This window comes from Schistocerca cancellata, chromosome 3, assembly GCF_023864275.1.
Source record: "Schistocerca cancellata isolate TAMUIC-IGC-003103 chromosome 3, iqSchCanc2.1, whole genome shotgun sequence".
NCBI lineage: Eukaryota > Metazoa > Arthropoda > Insecta > Orthoptera > Acrididae > Schistocerca > Schistocerca cancellata.
In genome coordinates, this window is record NC_064628.1 from 459542211 (window position 1) to 459561911 (window position 19701).

The 19701-nt window shown below is 42.9% G+C and overlaps 2 protein-coding genes across 2 annotated transcripts in view; one reads left to right on the forward strand and one right to left on the reverse strand.

The window, feature by feature from the left end:
• Positions 1 to 258, forward strand: part of LOC126175236 (chitobiosyldiphosphodolichol beta-mannosyltransferase) — an 89771-nt gene extending 89513 nt beyond the window's left edge. The window contains exon 6 of the mRNA XM_049921870.1: positions 25 to 258. Within this exon, the coding sequence (XP_049777827.1) occupies positions 25 to 238 (214 nt within the window). The 3' untranslated portion in view covers positions 239 to 258. The remainder of the gene's footprint in view (positions 1 to 24) is intronic.
• On the reverse strand, positions 248 to 15839 carry LOC126175237 (NHP2-like protein 1). The gene is made up of 4 exons (XM_049921871.1): positions 15681 to 15839; positions 15462 to 15579; positions 3362 to 3499; positions 248 to 450 (listed from the first exon to the last, which is right to left on the reverse strand). Exons 1-4 carry the CDS (start codon positions 15681 to 15683, stop codon positions 326 to 328), a joined length of 384 nt encoding a protein of 127 aa, XP_049777828.1. The 5' UTR covers positions 15684 to 15839; the 3' UTR covers positions 248 to 325.
• Positions 15840 to 19701: the final 3862 nt, after the last annotated feature.

The following is a 19701-nucleotide window of genomic DNA, read 5'->3' on the forward strand; positions in this document are numbered from 1 at the left end:
AATTAAATTTTTTATTCCTTTCAGCTTACATGAACTTGTGAAGCACAAAATTAATGGCTATGAATTTACAAACAGTTCTGAGCTCTCTGAACAATTGCAGACTTGGTTTTATCGTTTTCCAGAGAATGAGACACAACAAAGAATTGCTGAATCCTTTCGCCGTGAATTGAGGAAATTTCAACAACTGCGTTGGCATGAAAATTGGAAGTTTAATGTTATGCCCATTTTTACAAATTAAATAAATAACTTTCATATTTTTTTAAACTTTATTTATGAAACTAGATATAAAATGAATGTTTTGTAACAAAATTACATAAACATCTGTTCACACAAGGAGCCTTTCTATCTCTTGTTGGATAGCCTGGATTTGTGGTTTCAGCTGTGAGCCTTCATTAACAGTTACAGAGCACGCAACAACTGGACGCGAAACACCACACGCTCTCCCCAGAGCTGCAACACAAAGAATACTTTAGGTGTTTTTGAGAAGATTACACTGACAGAATATGCTAGAAATGCATCAAGCTGCACAAAAAGGGAAATACGCTTTAAGTTATTGAGTAATTATGAATATTAACTGCATGTCACTGAGTCTGCTTCAGAACAAACTTACTGGCAGTTGGGTAAAGGGTGTTTATGAAAAATGCAGGCTGCTAGAGGTTGTATGAAGTTTTGATAATGAACCCATGTCTGGAAATTTACTGTTTGCATGTAACAAAGAAATATTTCATGGCATACACACACACACACACACACACACACACACACACACACACACGTTGTATACAAGGACAAGTCCGCCGCTCGTGATATCGCCGTAGCATTCTCGTTTTCATTTCCATATGAGGACAACAGGAGAAAAGTCTTATTTCCCAGTTAACAATACACCGAATATTAAGCTCTTCAGTGCAGTTTTCGACACAGTTTTTCTTGGTGCACTAATATTGTATGACCTCACGTTTGGCTCTTTGTTATGGTATAATGCCACACACGCCAGAAGTTAAAAATGTGCACTTGAAATTTAGCAAACAAATCCAGAATTTGAAGTCACATGTCTGCGTGGAGTGAGGTAGCAAGAACAGTACTGTATGTGCCAGATGGTAGAACACAGGGTTTCAGACTAGCCAACAACTTGCGAGCGACCGGGTAAGGTACTTTTTCCTTCACCCAGATCTCCTGGACAGCCCGCTCATCAAGATATATAGGACAATCACGGGAGGAGGCGGCATGGTCACCATTGCAGTTGATGCAGCGGGGAGATGGAGGTGGACAATCGGCCTCTTGAGCATCCCTACTATAGGTTACACATTTGGCTGTATGTCGACAGGACTCTCAAGTGTGGTTGTAACGATGACACTGATAGCAGCGCATCAGGTTTGGAATATATGGTTTGACTGTGATAACTTTATAACCTGCTTTGATCTTTTTGGAAGAACCACTATCAAAAGTGAGAAAGGGTGCTTGTGGCCACTAAGGAGGCCTGATGGACAGCAATGACATCCTGATAAAGAGAGGTACATTTAGATCTCTGCCTTTGTCAGCCCATCGAGCAGCCTGGTGTATGTAATACCACAGAAAGAATGCAGCTTTCAATGGACCTCAACACGAACATGATAGCCATGAAGGAAGTGTAGTTGCAAGCAGTAGTTGTGCTTCAGAATCAAAAGTAGTCTCCGAAAGCGAAGTGCCATTGCGTAAAAGAAGTGCCATTGCGTAAACGAGAGCAGGAGTTCACAGGGCCAGCAACTGCATCAGCATTTTTTCTGAATAATAAACGGATTTACTGTAGTGAAGGACTGATCTTCAGTACATGAAACGAGGAACTATGGTGCTGCTAGGAGGCTCTCTGAATCGTTAGCCTCATTCTGTTTACATTTCGTAGGCACTGATTGTGAAGACAATTGGCTCACTGTGAGAAAACTCCCACAATTACCAGCATCTCTGATGGCACACTCCTTCCAACTGGGGGCCTCCTTCACAAGGAGTGTTCACACCTCAGGTCACACCTCAGGTCACACCTCCTGAACACCTGATGGGGGGAACAATCCGACAGTTTGGGAAGGTAACAGCTCAGGCAAACAACCCTCCCTGGGCCTGGCCTGTACCAGGGGTATGCATGAACCCTACCTGTCAACATGGGGCTGGGAATTACACGTTACCCAGTCACCTGTTAATAATTCAGATGCTTGGGCCGGCCTTCACAAGTGCACAAAGAGGAAGAAGAAAAAGAGGAACCTCAAATGCCGAAGTGGAGGAACAATAGGAGAAGATGGAACGAATAAAGGAACGGAAAATGGTGGGAGAGTATTCCGATATTGACTACTGAGAATGCAGAACACATTTCCAGAAACAGCTCAGATATGGTCCCCCAAGGGAGGGGGAAAAAGAACAGCAAGCGGATAGACATGCAGCATTAAAAGGAAAAGATGTTGCAAAGGATGGGAGCCTGTGGCAGCCAGACATGAACCCACCAGAGAGAGGTGAGCCTCGAGGGGGGAGGGGGGCTGATTATGTGAATGTATTTTAATTCACTACATAGCTTTCGGCCACAAATTAGTTTTGTTTTCATTTGATGTGAGAGCTGTGAACAAAGAAGAAACAGCAAAATAACTAAACATAAATGTGGGGAGACAGGCCCCTCCCTACTCCAACTCAGACTGCTCCGCCCAGATTCGGCATGCCATAAATTTGTTTTAAGTAGCCAGAAGTGGGAAATGGTACTGCTCATGTGCAACTCAACTGTGCATGTGCATGAGCCCACTGGCAACTGCTCAAACAAATTTAATCTAAGATGATGTGATTTCATGCTCATCAGGAGCAGTTCATTCTTGTGAAGTATTGTGTAGTCTTCATCCTAAAGCCTTCGACACATTTTGCTGTTGGCAGACACTTGTGTGTGCACTATGTTTTGTTGTTGTAAATTGCACATTTCCTTTGCAACTTAAGTTTAATTTTTTTTCTCTCGGTTGTTTTATTGCTGCAGTAGTGGGATACAGTAAAATTCTTTGTTGGAGTATCAGTTCTTACCAGTCTGAATTACAAAAATTTAACTGAAAACTAAAACAATGAAAAATTCCCAGAATCCTAAAAATATTCCTGGGTTTTACTGGATCTCTCTCTCTCTCTCTCTCTCTCTCTCTCTCTCTCTCTCTCTCTCACACACTCACACTCACACACACACACACACACACACACACACACACCAAATTGGAAAGTGATCAGCACGAAGTCCACTCTACAACCTCTAGAAGCCTGTAATTTGGATTGTGAAACACCCTGAGAATTCCTCACACAAAGTGAAGTCAATATATTTTAAAGGTATATGAATTTATTGCAAATTTAGTTGATACGAGTAAGAAATTACCTTGCTTCGAGCGCACAAACACATAAGGAACATTTTTGTCTTCACATAAAAGAGGTAGATGAAGCAGAATTTCTAATGGTTCTGCATCTGCAGCCATTACTATAAATTCTGACAGTCCACGATTCAGAGTTTTTGTAGCTGGAACATTAAAATTAAATTAAGACAACATATAGGAACAGAAACAGATGTTACACCTACAAAGATTGAATATATGTATTGTGATAAGGGTGTCTAATGTTGAAAATAAGCATAAATGCAAGTTAAACTCGGCTGCAGTGTCAATTTTGGCACACATCTCCTTGAATCACCTAAGTTTAACAGACCTTCAAGCCAACTTAGATTTTGAAACATAGCTAAGTGGAACATACCCATTTGCTCTGCCATCATTTCCAGGCTGTATAAATGCTATTTTCTTCCTTTTTGCAATTTACTTTTAAGGAATAATTACCTTGAGTCAGAATTACATCACAGGCTATTTTTATGAATTATTGTGTTTAACTTTGCTGAAACTTTAATGTTACACAATAAGCTGACATTTAACATTTCATAATTCCCTGGGCACTAAATACTTCAAATCAGCTAAACCTTTTGGTGGAATGTTGCACCATACTTATTTAAGGCTTAGTCAAAGACAATGGGTAGCAGCTGCAACACACTGCAGTCTGTTATGCATACTACAGCATTGTCAAACACAAGAAGGGCATCTGCTTTAGACCAGTCTTATGTGACTGGCCACTTGTCATTTTTTACAGAGACTGTTTGGCAAGTGTGAGAAATGTGAAAAACCGCAGGTATAATTGCTTTGTAGTGTGTCACTTTTTATACTTCAATTGATATTATTATATGCTTCCATGAAACTTTGAGTGAATCACTCTATATCATGGTTAAACCTATGTGGAAGCTTGGGCTAGACAAATTAATACAATTATCATTGCCCACTCTGAGTTTAAAAAGTACAAAGTAACATCATATAAAAATTGTGAGATTTAATTATGAAGAAAAGTGCTTTAATTCTGCTCCAAGAAGTAGGACCTGATTAATTTTGTAAATGATGCAAGGAAAGGCATAGAGTGCTCTGATGGTCTACTTAACTCGCAGAGTGTTTATGTAGTTGAGGCCAGAGGTAGTTCTGTGATGCTTTGAGGGGTGTTTTCATATTAAAACCTGGACCAAGTCATTCAACTCATTCAAGGTACCAAGAACAGGAAACAGGGTGTTTACTTCAACACTTATCGTATTGTGTCTTTTTTTTTTGTTGGGTTTAAGGGTGCTCAATTGCTGAGGCCATTAGCGCCCAGTCACTGTTGTTAGAGCACATGGAATCTAGTAAAACTCAAGGGGATGGAGGGGACACCAGAAGGGCCTGACAAAGATGCAGACAAAATAAGTAAAAAGATTAAATGTCTTTGGACAAACCAGTTAAAGTTATAAAACGCAGAATACGAGCAGCTGCTCGAGCATCATCAGCTAAAACATCCGATAAAGTTGATGGCAGGGACAGGACAACACGAAATTGACTAAAACGGGGACACGACAATAAAACATGGCGCACTGTTAATGCCTGACCACAAGGGCACTGCGGGGCTGGGTCACCGGAGAGCAGGTAGCAGTGGCTAAACCGGCAATGCCCAATCCGCAACCTGGTCAGAAGGACCTCCTCGCGCCGCGTCTTCTTCTATATATCCGTGGTGAGTATGCTGTGGACACTTCCGCCTTCTGAGGTAACAGCCGTGTTCAAAGGGCTGCACGCTTGGTTTGATTAACATCGTAACAACCTATGGCACGCCAACTAGCTGGCTACATCGCCAAACCTTAATCCCACAAAAAAAAAAAGGGCCTGGGACTATTTGGAATGGGTGAAACGTAAGCAGTCAATGTGCCAAAAATTTAGCTCTGTGGGATGTAATCAAGAAGTGGCTTCAACTGGCTCCAGCATACCTTCTTCATCAAACTAAGCCGGTTACTAAGAGTAGACGTAGTGGGTATTTAGAAAATCCTGGACATTGTTCTGCATTCTTTGTCATCAACATCCATCTGAGGGATTCAGAAGTTTTCAACATATCTATGCACACTACTATTCCATTGATCGTTTTTGCTTGGAAAAAGAAAGTTCCATTAACTTTGCTGTTGCTCAATGCACAAAACGCATTCAATTTTCTGCTGTCACATTCACGTTCCAGGGATTTTCGTGGATTTTCACTGCCCCAAATTCTACATTTGTGTATATTAACATAACCACTTGAGTGAGCAGAAAGAAAAGGGAAATGGAGAGAGGGCAGGATGGGGGTCACAGGTAGCGGGAAGGGAGGGGGGGGGGGGGCTGGGTGAGAACAAGGAAATGGATCCACAGGATGCACGATGGATGAAGAATACTTCGAAATTTGGGTGGGCAACAGAACACTATTTTGGCCGATACTGATAGGATGTCAGGTAGGCTATCCCTTATATCACATCATGACGAGAAGTCGAAGCCTTAGTGAATGATGTGTGTAAGCTTTTCAAGACCAGAGTGAGTGATTGATAGAGGGGGGGGGGGGGGGGGTTATGGGACTAAACTTCAAAAGTTATGTGCATAAGATAAATGTGTCCACGAAAAGTGGGCGGATCTAATCAGAAGGAGTCAAACTACAAAGCTAAAAACACACACACACACACACACACAGTAGAAGGCATAAAAGGGTAGGTCAAATCTAAATACTGGAAAAACATAGGGGGGAAAAAAGCTGTCTGTGCATGGGGGAGCGGTAATGGGTCCCGGCTCCCAGACTCAAAAACACGAGGAGGCTCCAACCACAACAACCCAGCCCTTGCTCCAGGAGGAAAGCAAAACCTTATAACTGAAAATAAAAACCACTTTCAGTAAGGAATCTTGAGTATCAGTTCGACAATCTGAATCGTCCGCTCATATTAAAGACTAGGTATTTGGAAGGCTATATTTAGTAGAAGGCCCAAAAGGAGGGGACAGTCTACCAGTATATGCCATTCTATCAATCTGGCTCCAGAACCAAATTGAGGGGGTGGCTTGTTATGCAAGAGAAAACAATGGATAAGCCTAGTATGACCATTGCGTAGATGGCATGAGACAGTGGACTCCTCTTGAGAGGAGCGGAAGGAACAGCGCCAAACTTCAGTAGTCCCCGTGATTGTGTTGAATTTATTATTAAGAGCAGCAGCACACCAGATGTCATTCCACTTTTGAGCAAAAAGAGGTCTTATGTGAATCCGCATACCTGGAATCATGAAAGACAATAGGGCTAAGTATCTGCCCACCTAGCCAAACAACCAGCCAGTTAATTCCCTGGGATGCTCACATGACTTGGGACCCAGAGAAAGACAACTCAGTAGGTAGGCGGCACAGCCAACGGGAGAGAGAAGGTCGTGGATAGCAGTGACCAAAGTGTGACGGGATTAGCATCAGTCAATAGCCTGCAAGCTGCTCATTGAGTTGGTAAATATTAAAACACTATGGACGGCCCTGTGAATGGCTAGCAGTTATGCTGTGGACACTCCACAATCCCAGCAGTAAATGGTGTTGCATGCCAATAGGAGATATAAAAGCATATCCCACCTTATCTGTCAAAAAAACCATCAGTGTAGGAGATGGTAGTACCTTGAATACAAGGATGGAACATACAGGACATAGGAATAACTTAATGACAACAGAGACCTTATGACCCTGGAATATATCAGTCCTAATCTATGGTCGAGGTACCACAGGACACTTCCCAGAGAGTGGAGATACTGACAGATGAAAGTGAGACATTCCAACCAGCAAATCCACTCTAAGGTGGTCAGGTAATTATTGAATGGCAATTGCGCAAGAAACCAGGATTTGACTTTCATATTTGTTAAGGGGAATCCCCGCTTCTGCGAGGAGGCTGTTGCAGGACTAGTGTGAAAGACACCGATAGCCAGATGCACTGCATAATAATGAACAAGGTTAAGTAGTTTCAGAGTGGAAAGAGCCGCTGAGCCATAATCCTGACAGCCATGATCTAGTCCGGACAAAACCAGAGCACAGTAAGATGGAGAACAGCTGCACAGTCTGCACCCCAACACTTGTGGGCCTAGATGCGAAGAGCATTAAGATTCCACAAGCATGTAGTCTTCAGGTGGCAAATATGGGGCAGCCATGTCAACTTTTTATCAAAAAGAAGGCCCAAGAAATGGGACTGCTACTATATCTAGGCACTGGTCAGCTAAATAAAGTTCGGGACCTGTGTGTACTGTAGGTCTAAGGTAAAAATGCATAACCCATGTTTTGGAGGGAGAAAACTGGAAGCAACGGGAAAGGGCCCATCCAGAGGCCCATCAGATGGTGCCTGGGAGGTGGCGTCTAGCAGATGCTACAGAGTGGAAGCTGCACCAGATACAAAAATTGTCAACAGACAACACCGAGGTAACCAGAGACCCAACAGAAGGCACAAGCTCATTGATGGTGGTGATGAGCGTGACACTTAACACAGAACTGTTTAGGATACTGTTCTCCAGGATCTGAGAGGTGCCGAGCGAGGTGCCAACTTGAACCCAGAAGAGCTGATCGAGGGTAACTAAAATGTGATGGTGTCAAGCAATGTCGTAAGCCTTACGTAAGTCAAAGAAGATTGCGACAAGCTGCCGGTAGTTGGTAAAAGCCAGTTGGATTGCCAGTCTGAGTAAGTGGTCAGCTGTAGATCATCCTTCCTGGAAGCCACACTGATACAAGGACAAAAGTGGATGTTGAAACAGAGAGAAGTTTCAACTTCATGTTTTTTATTGGGAAAGGTAATAGGATATGAAGAAGATACTGATGCTGTAGCAAAGTGTGTCACGAGATGTTCTGCAAGGACCGATGGATCAGTACACAGAGCACCCTGGAAAGCTAATTGTCACTGGCAGCCCAGAAGGCTACGGAGCTCAGACCAAACCTATGATGAAGAGGCATCCCCAGTGAGGAAACAGCACTCCCAGCATTCCTTTTTACCCTGCTTAATAAAGTAACGAGCCTTAACACAGAGTGTTTAAGAGCAACAAGATTGGTCTGTGAAGGGTGTCATTTAAATCACCGCAGCACCTGTCAGTTGCTCTGGATATTGATTGCTACCTCCTTGGACTCCAAGGTACTGGGCAACCTGTGGATAGGGGGATAGCAGTGCCAGTAGCATGAAGGATAGTGTCAGATATGTCTTGCACAATCACATCAATGCAATCCGAAAGAGAGGTGTCAAAGTGCACAGAAGATGAATATAAAGACCAACTGGCTCTGCAGAATGCCCAAAGTGTGGAGGGGGGGGGGGGGTGTCTGTCTGCCTGGCAGTGGCAGGGGAATGGTAGAATCACCGGAAAGTGGTCACTGTCACAAAGACCATCATGGGATGACCAATGCAGAGAAGCCATGAGAGCAGGGGAAAAGATCTCGAGATTGATAGCAGAAAAGGTGCCATGTGTGGGACTGAAGTGGGTAGGAAGCAGTCACTGAGGAGACATAAATCAAAGTCTGTAATAAGTTGGTCAACTAGAAGACTCCCATCCATTACAGTGGCACTCCCCACCTACGAGGTGGTGTGCACTGAAAACCCTGAGGAGGAGATATGGGGGCAGGAGTTACTGTATTACGCCAACAGCCTTTCTGCAGTGGTAACATCAGTTCTCGTCACATCATCGAAGTTAAGCGCTGCCAGGTTGAGCTAGCACTTGGTTGGGTGACCATCCAGTCCGCCGAGCGCTGTTGGCAAATGGGGTGCACTCAGCCCTTGTCAGGCAAACTGAAGAGCTACTCGGTTGAGAAATAGCTGCTCTGGTCTCTGAAATTGACATATGGCCGGGAGAGCAGTGTGGTGACCACACGTCCGTCCATATCCACATCCAGTGACGCCTATGGGCTGAGTATGACAACAACCAGTCAGCACCGTTGGGCCTTCACGGCCTGTTCGGTGTGTTTTAATTACTGTACTAAGGTATGCAGTGCAATGTAAGGAAGTGGCCTACCCGAAGGGAGGTAGATATTTAAAATCGTGATTGCTTGAGTTGTTCGCACTCATACCGCTATTACTACCAGGTTGGTACACAGGGGGATGCAGTTACTAATGACATTGGTGTGACCCATTACAGTGTAGACCCCTCCAGATGCTATCCCAGGGCCGGCACAGTTCCGACAGAATGCTTGATAACCACAAGATGTTTGAGTGTGATCACCACAGAAGTACTTTTCTTTAAGAGCAAGACAAAATGCAAAATAAAAGGAAATAAGGTTTCGTGATTTCGGTAGATGGCTGGATTTCATCATCATCTCTTTTGGAGGATGAGGGGGGCAGGGTGCACAGGGGCAGCAGGCTTCTGCAAGATCCGGGACCAAAAGACAACAAGTGACCTTGGAGCGCATAGATGGTGTGTCTCATGGCCGAGTTGTGGTAGCAGGCTTCCAGCACTGGTGGGTGCGTAAGTAGGAGGGCAGCAGCAAAAGTTGAAGAAATTGACACTGGGTGGAGTCTGTCATTTTTGATGAGCCTCAGCATAAGATAGGTGACCCAGGGACTTTTACTCTTGCATCTTGTTCTCTCTCTTTTAAATTGGGCAATCTGGCGAGTGTGGAGAGTGGCGGTCATGACTATTCAGACACGTGTGGTGGAACACAGGGGCTTCTCTCATGGACTGGGTGTCCACAGGGTCCACCATTCAGCGGGAAGACAAACACCCAAAACGCGTGCTCCGAAAACACCTCATGGATGACGAGACACACAGCTTTATGTCATATCGATAACACACAACCCTGACCTTCTATGGGAGGGTATATCCCTCTTAAGATGGCATAAGGGCACCATTACTGGTGTGATTGTCTTTTTATGACTTATGCACATGTCAAAGTGAACACCGCGTTGTCCCAGATTATATTAGAGTTCCTCATCAGTTTGCAGCATGAGGTCCCAATGAAAAGTCACTCCCTAGACTACATTCAGTGGCTGGTGGGGGTAAGAGACACTGGGACATCACTAAGGCAATCACAAAGATGAAGAGCTGCAGACTGGGCAGCATAAGAAGCTTTGATCAGCAGCGAGTCCAACTGCACCTTACTGGGACTCCACTTCGCCAAACTTATCCTGAATATTCTTTCCGAGATGGCAAGAGTGGCCCTCCTCCCACAGTGTAGCCAGGCAAGGGAAGCCTGCAGGGTCATACGAAGCAGCAGTCAATGATTGTTTACCACTCAGAGATGGCTGTTTGCAAACAGCCAGATTTTTTTTTTTTTTTTTTGAGCTTGATATGCGTCATGTGCCAAGCATCATCCTGATACCACCCATTCTGATCATGGGCTCTCCCCATGGGCATACCAGCCACAACAAGGGCTGCTTATCACGGCGGTTGTTACCGGGAGTTCTGATGCTCAAGGATGACAAGCAGCCACTCCTTGGCGAGGCAACTGCACAGGTATCAGTAGTGTAATCACTGTTGTCAGGGGGTCAACCAGATGGTTACTTAACAGTCCCACCAGATGGACTGGCTGCACGTGCTGGTGACCTAATGGGGTGGAGGGGGTGCCTATGGTGCGGAAGGAAGGGGGAAGGCAGGAGGAGTCCCCCACTTTAGATGCTAGGGAGGGAGTTCTTCCTCAAATAGTTCATACTAAAGACAGAAATTTATAATAGGAGGTCAAATCCCGGGGGGGGGGGGGGGGGGGGGGCAAAACACCAAAAAGGATGAAAGAAAAGGCAAGAGAAACAAACTTGCAAGGAATACAGGGAGTCAGGTGGACAGCCAGGTCGACATAAATCAGAACACTGAGAGAAGGGAAGAAGGGGGAAGCGGGAAAGTATCAAGGATGGGGAGGGAGGAACACAGTGAAGGAAATACAGCCAGGGATGGACAAATGGGCTACAACAGCTCGGGGCCCCATGTGCACTCAAGAAAGAACCTTGAGCCCCTGGGGGAAAGCCAGGGTGATGCTGGGTGATAAGAGTAAGAGGAGTGCTGAACAATGGCTTGTTAACTGGTTTACTGTTGTCAGAGGTGATGGTAAGGGAAATATGTTAACGGATGACCTGGACAGGGTATTATCTGTCAAAGACTCTAGTAAGGTTACTGGTGTACTCCGTCTACTACTGCTTTGTAGAAGCGAGGCTGTGAAGAAGAGACTTTCACATGAAACAGATGTATCTATCAAGCCATCCGAGATGTGGAGGTTGAAATGTAGTAAGGTTGTCTGTTGGAACTAAGAAAGACTAGGTGAAACAGATTTGAGAGCAGAGGTTGAGGTTATGGAGAAAAAAACAAATGTTGCCTCTCTCATGAGTCCAGATCACAAAAATGTCATCAGTGACTATCAATCAGACTTATTTTTATTAAGTGTTTAGCTATTTTTTCAGTCAACCTTTTGGACTCCCAGACATCCAACCACAAATCCCTCCCCATTCTACCGATGCTAATTTCAAAAACTCCGCTCTGCCTGGGTGAAACTCCAATCACACCCCAATGATAACAGCCAACCAAAACCCCACACAGAACCTGGTTTAAGGAAGTTCCCATCTCCTTCCCCTTCACATAACTCATCCCTCAGTACTCTTTCAGGAATTCCTCACCTCTAACCTGGCCTCAGCTTCCTTTCGTATGTACCTCCCCAGTGAATCCAACATCATCCCTATGAAACACACTGCTATGGGTTACCTGAAAACAAGTCCAAACCTTATACTTTCCACAGACAAAGGCTCCACTACAGTGGTCATTAATCTTAATAACATGTGGCTGGAGGTCTGACAACTTTCTGGACATCTCTGCATACAAAACAAATGACAATGATCCCGTTACAGAAGTCCAGGATCTCCAGCAACTTCTAAATGCCTTAGACTCACCCCAAAACCAGATTCCATTTCACTCTTCACACAAGCACCCCCCCCCTCCAAAAAACACACACACACACACACACACACACACACACACACACACACACACACACACACACACCTTTTACCTACTCTCCAAACAGCACCCTACTGATCACACCTTTGATGCTGCTTACAATGCTCTCGCAGAACAAACCTATGGCTTTATTGACCTAAACTTCTAAACTATTCTCCATAACCTCAGATCCAATATTAAAGACAACACCCACTTCTTGAAGCATGACATCACCCTCTTCCTTAACCATCTTTCCACTCTGCCTGTCCACTACCACCACACTCCCTGTTCACTGTGAAAGCGACAACCTGGTACATGGCCTTGTGGCCATGAAAACTATCTTCCCTAATGTCACCTGACACTAAAACTACCACCTCTTTCCTAATATTCCTAGCCAACCACACCCTGGTCCACAATGATTTCAATTTCAAATGCCAAATCTTTAAACAAATCTGTGATACTGCTATGGGACTCACATGGCAGCATCCCATGCCAACCTATATATGGGCCACCTGGAGAATATCTTCCTAAAATGCCTCGCCTTGTTCAAATTCATTTATGATATTTTCATGATCTGGACTCAAAGCAGCGACAATCTATGCTCTTTCCTTCACAACCTCTACATCTACTCACGTATCTGCTTCATGGTCCACTTTCTTAGCTGTCACCAGTTCAATGTCATAAAGTCATCTTTACCGCCTCACCACATGTGAACACTGTACCTGCTATAGAAAGCAGGAGTTGTCAAAATATAACAAAAACTTTACCAGAGCCTTTACTGATAACAGATTTACCTTGCCCCGTCCTATACCAGTAAACCTATTAACCAGCCACCAAACAACACACTGATCACCCAGTTTCAGCCTGACCTTAGAAAGCTCAACCTCATCCTATACTATGGATCTAACTCTCGCCATTCCCAGATATGAGGGACACCCCAATTACATACGTCACCCTAAGGAATGTTCTGCTGCCCTCCCAACATACATAATATCCTTGCCCATTCCTATTCCATCTCTGCACCATGGACCTGTCCATTACACCTACACATCACCTCTCCTACTGCATTCCAGTCACAGGTATTTCCTACACAATGGAAGGCAGGGCCATGTGTGAAAGCAAGATGTTACACAGTGTATCCCTGGAAGAATGGTCAGTTTGTATTAAGGTATATCATAAGAAGTTACAGTGAAGCAAAAAGTCTAATAAAAATTGGCTCTAAAATGCATACCTTAAAAGCTATGTGCAATTATTTATCTTTGCTACTGTGAAAAACACCTCTTCACTTCTTCTACTGAAGAAATGTTCATAGCTTTTAAGATATGCATTTTAGAGTTCCTGTTTACAAGACAATTTTGCACTGAGTGAACATTCCTGTCATATACCTGCATATTTACCATTCCTTCTGCAACACCCTATATACCAGCTATGCTGCAATTACTGTGCAGCCTTCTCTATGAACATATGTGGAACCAACTATCTACTCACATGAACGGCCAGCACCAAACTGCAGACTTTACCATCCAATTAGTGAACATCCCGCACACAACACCACAAATGACTTAACAGCTACATCATTTGGATACTCCATTCCAACATTAGTTTTTCTAGACTTTGCAGGTGGGAGTTATCTCTCCAATATATCCAAAGCTCTCACAAACACCCTGGCCTAATCCTCTGCTAACCAGTTTTCCACTGCCTCACCTTACTTCTCCTTTCCCTCTTTTGTACACAACACACCTCCCCCACCCAACTTGTGTACTGGCTTCTTCCACCTTCCTACATTCACAGTGAGGCTCTTCTCTTAACCAAGGGACTCGGCAATTTCACATTTTATTCTTAATTGTGTAAGATGAAACAATGAATAACAGTTTCAATATTTCTGCAAATAAAATATCAACCTCCATAAATATTTACAGCACTGTCCCTGAATATATGAGCATCACACAATAATATTCAGAAACCAATGTTTGCAGAAACTTCACGAACAAATGGGAATAATGTGGAGGCTATTTCCATGTATTATTTTTACACCCCAGTCCCATATCTCCTTCAGTTTTCTATAGGTATAAAGATGATAGATGTAGGGTCTTTTCCTTCATATATTTTACGTACCAGTTTATTACCAGTCACAACCATGAAACAACTTATGCACATATCTATTAAGAAGACACAAATGACAAAAATAATTAAATTGTATAACAGTTAAAATGAAATGGTTTTGTGCTAGACATTTATTATAGTGTGAAAGAACATTGTTCTTTCTGGGGCGTATGGACACTACATAATTGTATCTTTTGACCTTAAATTATAAAAGTACATCAACCAAAACCTAACACCAGAAAACTCGATATTCCAAAAAAGCACAACGAAATTCTGCAAAAGCTGATTTGCATTATTCTTTGTGTCTATATTTAATTTCAAATTAGTGACTGTTTACGGTACTTAAGCAGTTTAGGGGGTATATGCGCTGATCACGAGAAAAGTACCTATTTTTGAAGGAAACGCTTATTTCTGAAGGTATAAGCATATATATGCACGGAATACCAAAAATATTTATTTCAAAAATTGTGTGTTACAGTCATATCTGATGCGTTCGTCACCAATAGAGTACGTATTTCCATATGGATGAAAAAAAAAGATCAATTAACTGTCTAAAAAAATTTAATAAAAAATAATCTATTGCATATGTATGCACGGAATTTCAAAAACTTTTTGTTTTGCAAAAAAGATGGAAAATAAAATTTTCCCAAAAAATCATTTGTTTATTTTGCACAGATATACATTAGAGCTCGAATAACAGATCAGATAAAAACAGCTACCTCAAGTTAATTTGCAGCATTACGATAGATTTTTCGAACATGCTCAATGAAATTGTGGAATGGATTTTCCTCAAAATGTTGACGCCAGAAAAATTTCCGCCAGGTAGTTATTCAGCATAGCACTCAAAGTTCCGAAACGCCTTTTATTTTTTTTCTTCAGCTTTTTGCCTGACTGACGCCACGTGATTTGTGGTTGTGCTTATATCTTCATAAATACGAGTTTCCTTCAAATATAGATACTTTTCTCATGATCAGCGCGTGTACCCCCTATATATAACGTCTGAGGATACACGTGCAACTCTAATATATTCTGTTGCTATTTGAACCAAATGTGTTTACACTTGTGGAACACTAAAATTTGCCAGCGACTTACGACTTGATAACATCAATCAGAGTTGGGATTTGCTTACCTTCATTAGCACCTTTTCTTAACTGTTTATAATTCATGGCTTGTTGCACTAAGTTAAGGATCTTCGTTGTGAGTGTGGCATCTGCCAAAGGGTACGCCTTTGGATTAACCTCCTCGACCTAAAGAAAGTATTCAAGTAAATAAACACTATAAGCGTCTTTCAAAGGGGGAAAGAAACACGTGCTTCTTTCATTACGATACTATAATAATCATGCTTTACCATTTCTTCAGCTTTGGTGGTTCGGAATGAGAGACTTGGAATTACCTCTCCGCGAATATTTTCGCTTCACTGAGGATTTACACTTAACACTGCCTTAATTTCACTCTTCACAACCACGCTCAAGTTCCGCGTCGAATACAAACTACTTCAATGAGGCTCTGGAAGATATGTCACTACAACTAGATAACGTCGGAGATACGCCACTTTATTTGAAGGCGGCCCGTCCACGTGCAACGATCAGTCTGCACAAATTTATGTAGAAATCACATCTACGACGACCTGTGGGAAGTTTGCGCAAACTGGGAAGCTGAAGTTGGAGGTTGAGCAAAATTGCTCAAATCTATGGGGCACCAACCATATCTGCGCTCACAAATCCTAGCTTGTGAACAGAAGATCGTGGCAAATCTGGCGAGCGAAACGTGTTTGAGTCAGGTGTTTAATCAGTCGAGTGTTTCTCGTCTGTGGTCCCGAAGTGAATTTTAAAGTGGCAGACATGCATGAATGTTTTAGAGAGTTCATTGCTGAACTTACTGAATTGTATAGAAATCACACTACTGTGGAAAATTAAGAGCAAGGAATCAGCGACAGAGACAAGAAGACTGCAGTTTTTAACTGTTTATTAGAGAAATTAGGTGCGACTGGCCTTACACCAAACAGCGAAGAAGCAATAGAAATAATAAATTCGCTGCGGACTATGCACCGCAAAGAGCTAAGCAAAGTAAAGAAATATATTTGATCTGAAGCTGGGGGCGACGATAAGAAAGCCAAGTTTGTGGTATTTTGACCTCCTCTGCTTTCTGTTTGATTCCTATGAAGGTGGCCCATATGAAACACATTTATTGTTTATCTTGTAGGTAAAACTAATTACAAAATGTCTTTCGCAACCCTATTCACTAATCTACTCCACAAAACTCATACAAGTAAGAAATGAAGGGAGTGACTGCCGATATTAACACAGAGTTTTACCCGATTCCTCTTTTAGATGCTACTGATGGAAATCTTTTCATCAAATTGAGATGGCGCTAGCTTGTGGATGACGAAACCTAAATGCGCAGTTCTGCGTGCTTTGCACTGAGAATCTCTCTCATTACATTGATCTGCAAAACTAATTGGTAGCATACTTTCACTCACTACTGTCCTATACTATAATCTTACGTAACAGTGTACCAAAAAGGCCCCCTTTATTCTAAAGGAAAGTACACTAATAATGCCATGTGAAGTTCGTAATTGAAGATGTTACAGCAGTGCCTTCAGGGGCACAAGAATTCTTAAACTTGTTTTTCTTGCAAAAAATAATATGTGGTTCACAACCAGAGTGAATTAGAGACAACCTATAGAATTCACTACTACAATACTAGAAGTAAAACTTTCGAGATATACTATGAATCCCTGTCCAGAGATCAGACTGGAGTTTTATATTTTGGTAAAAAAGTCTACACAGGTTGTTGGAAGACTTCAGGCACAGAAATGAAAATCCTGACTCAGGAACAAACTAAACAACAACTCATTGGCCACACCTAAGATTTCTAAGACTCTGCTAAGTTTCAAGCACATCTAAACCTGTAAAAATATTATCTGTAAGTTCTCAGGATTGATATATTACGGAGCTCAGATACAACCTGTACAGAAAATTGGAATAGAGATCAACATAAACACAATTTCCGTCCTGTTTATTGTTCATAAAAACACACTGCATTTTGCACCACCACACAGCGAGACCTTCAGAGGTGGTGGTCCAGATTCCTGTACACATTAGTACCGCTAATACCCAGCACCACGTCCTCTTGCACTGATGCATGCCTGTATTCGTCGTGGCATACTATCCACAATATGATCAAGTACTGTAGGTCCAGATTGTCCCACTCCTCAACGGCGATTCAGCGTAGATTCCTCAGAGTGGTTGGTGGGCCACGTCATCCATAAACAACCTATTTCAATCTACCCCATGCATATTTGATAGGGTTCATGTCAGGAGAACATGCTGGCCACTCTAGTCGAGCTAAGTCGTTATCCTGAAGGAAGTCATTCACAAGATGTGCACGATGGGAGCGCGAATTGTCGTCCACGAAGATGAATGTCTCCCCAATATGTTGCCGATATGGTGGCACTATTGGTCGGAGGATGGCATTCACATATCGTACAGACGTTATGGCGCCTTCCATGACTACCAGCGGCGTACATCGGCCCCACATGATGCCACCCCAAAAGAGCAGAGAACCTCCACCTTGCTGCACTTGCTGGACAGTTTGTCTAAGGCGTTCAGCCTGATTGGGTTGCCTCTAAACACGTCTCCGGAATGTTGTTGGGTCCATCTGTAACGCTCTGCTTGGTGTTGTGGTTGCAAAGATGGACCTCGCCATGGACGTTGGGAGTGAAGTTGCACATCATGCAGGCTATTGCGCACAGTTTGAATCGTAACACGACGTCCTGTGGCTGCACGAAAAGCATTATTCAACATGGTGGCGTTGCTGAAAGGGTTCCTCCGAGCCATAATCCGTATGTAGCAGTCATCCACTGCAGTAGTAGCCCTTTGGTGGCCTGAAAGTGGCATGTCATCGACAGTTCCTGTCTCTCTGTATCTCCTCCATGTCCGAACAACATCGCTTTGGTTCACTCCGAGATGCCTGCACACTTGTTGAGAGCCCTTTCTGGCGCAAAGTAACAAAGTGGACGTGATGGAACCGCGGTATTGACCGTCTAAGCGTGATTGAACTACAGACGACACGAACTGTGTACCTCCTTCCTGGTGGCATGATTGGAACTGATTGGCTGTCAGACCCTCTCCATCTAATAGGCACTGCTCATGCAAGGTTGTTTACATCTTTGAGTGGGTTTAGTGACATCTCTGAACAGTCAAAGGGACTGTGTCTGTGATAAAATATCCACAGTCAACGTCTATCTTCATGAGTTCTGGGAACCAGGTGATGTAAAACTTTTTTGATGTGTGTTTTTTGCCAACACAAATTACAAAAAATTTCCTCCATTACGAATTTCTGAAAAAATGAAATAAACATTGAAGTTGCGAATGCTTAATAGCTTGCTGCTGAAATTTCTTTTCTACACCGACAGATGGTGGATAAACAGTAGACTGGATTGAATTTGGTGTGTTCACACATCAAATTAGCAGTAATTAATTGCATACACAGACATTTACATAGATATTTGTGCAGACATATCATTGTGTATCGACAGGCCTTAAGCTTGGCAAATGCAATACTGCACCAGTGTACAATTTCTAGCAGTGTGCTTACAAGCATGTAGAAACATTCATCGTGGAAAAAATATTGACTGCAGTATTAAAGCCATATCAGTCAAAATGCTGCAAGAGAAAGATTTCTGTCAGGTCAACTGAAAATGGCGAAATCCCAAACACATTATGGATAAGTAAAGTAAAAAAAATCCGATTGTTGTGTCTTCAAGTGAATGTGCAGTCTTGGTGCTCAACAACCACTGTTTCGGAAAAAGTATTGGATACACTGTAGAAAACCTGTTGCTGGGCTCCATAAGTTTGCGCATGGTGTAAGCTATTATTTCCTTTGAATGAAGTGGAGATTTACGTTGTAAATTACAAAAAACATAAAAATAAAAGAACACTGCATGCATAAACAAATGAGTCTATGTGTTGAATCTAATATGGTTTTAAGGCGATTACCGAGCGTCTGCTTACTGAATGGCATTTAGTGTGGTAGGATCACTTGCTGCTTTCTGAGCACCAATAGGCCAGTGCTCACCATACCTGGTGCGTTTTGCTCCCCTGTCTCACTTCAAAGGGAGCGAATATTCGTCAAGCAGCACTTTGGATCCACATCTGCAGATTCGTGCTGTTCCAAGTGCTCGTCGGTAAACAGGTATGTAACAACCATTACTCGTTATTGCACATAAAGTTCTCTGTTTACTTGCCGTGTCAAATTCTAATAAAATCCGAAGCTTTCGATCGTTGCCTCCATCGTCATCGTCGGGGGCTAAGACTGATTGTCTTGAAATTGCGAGGCTTCCACCTTCATACTCAGGGGACAGCATC

What these genes read in the sequence shown, in the direction of transcription:
- LOC126175237 (XM_049921871.1), bottom strand. An exon ending in AAGAAAAGGTGCTAATGAAG is followed by an intron (nt 3,500 to 15,461) that starts GTAAGCAAATCC and finishes TTAATGTTCCAG; the next exon opens with CTACAAAAACTCTGAATCGT. An exon ending in GTTTGTGCGCTCGAAGCAAG is followed by an intron (nt 451 to 3,361) that starts GTAATTTCTTAC and finishes TTTGTGTTGCAG; the next exon opens with CTCTGGGGAGAGCGTGTGGT.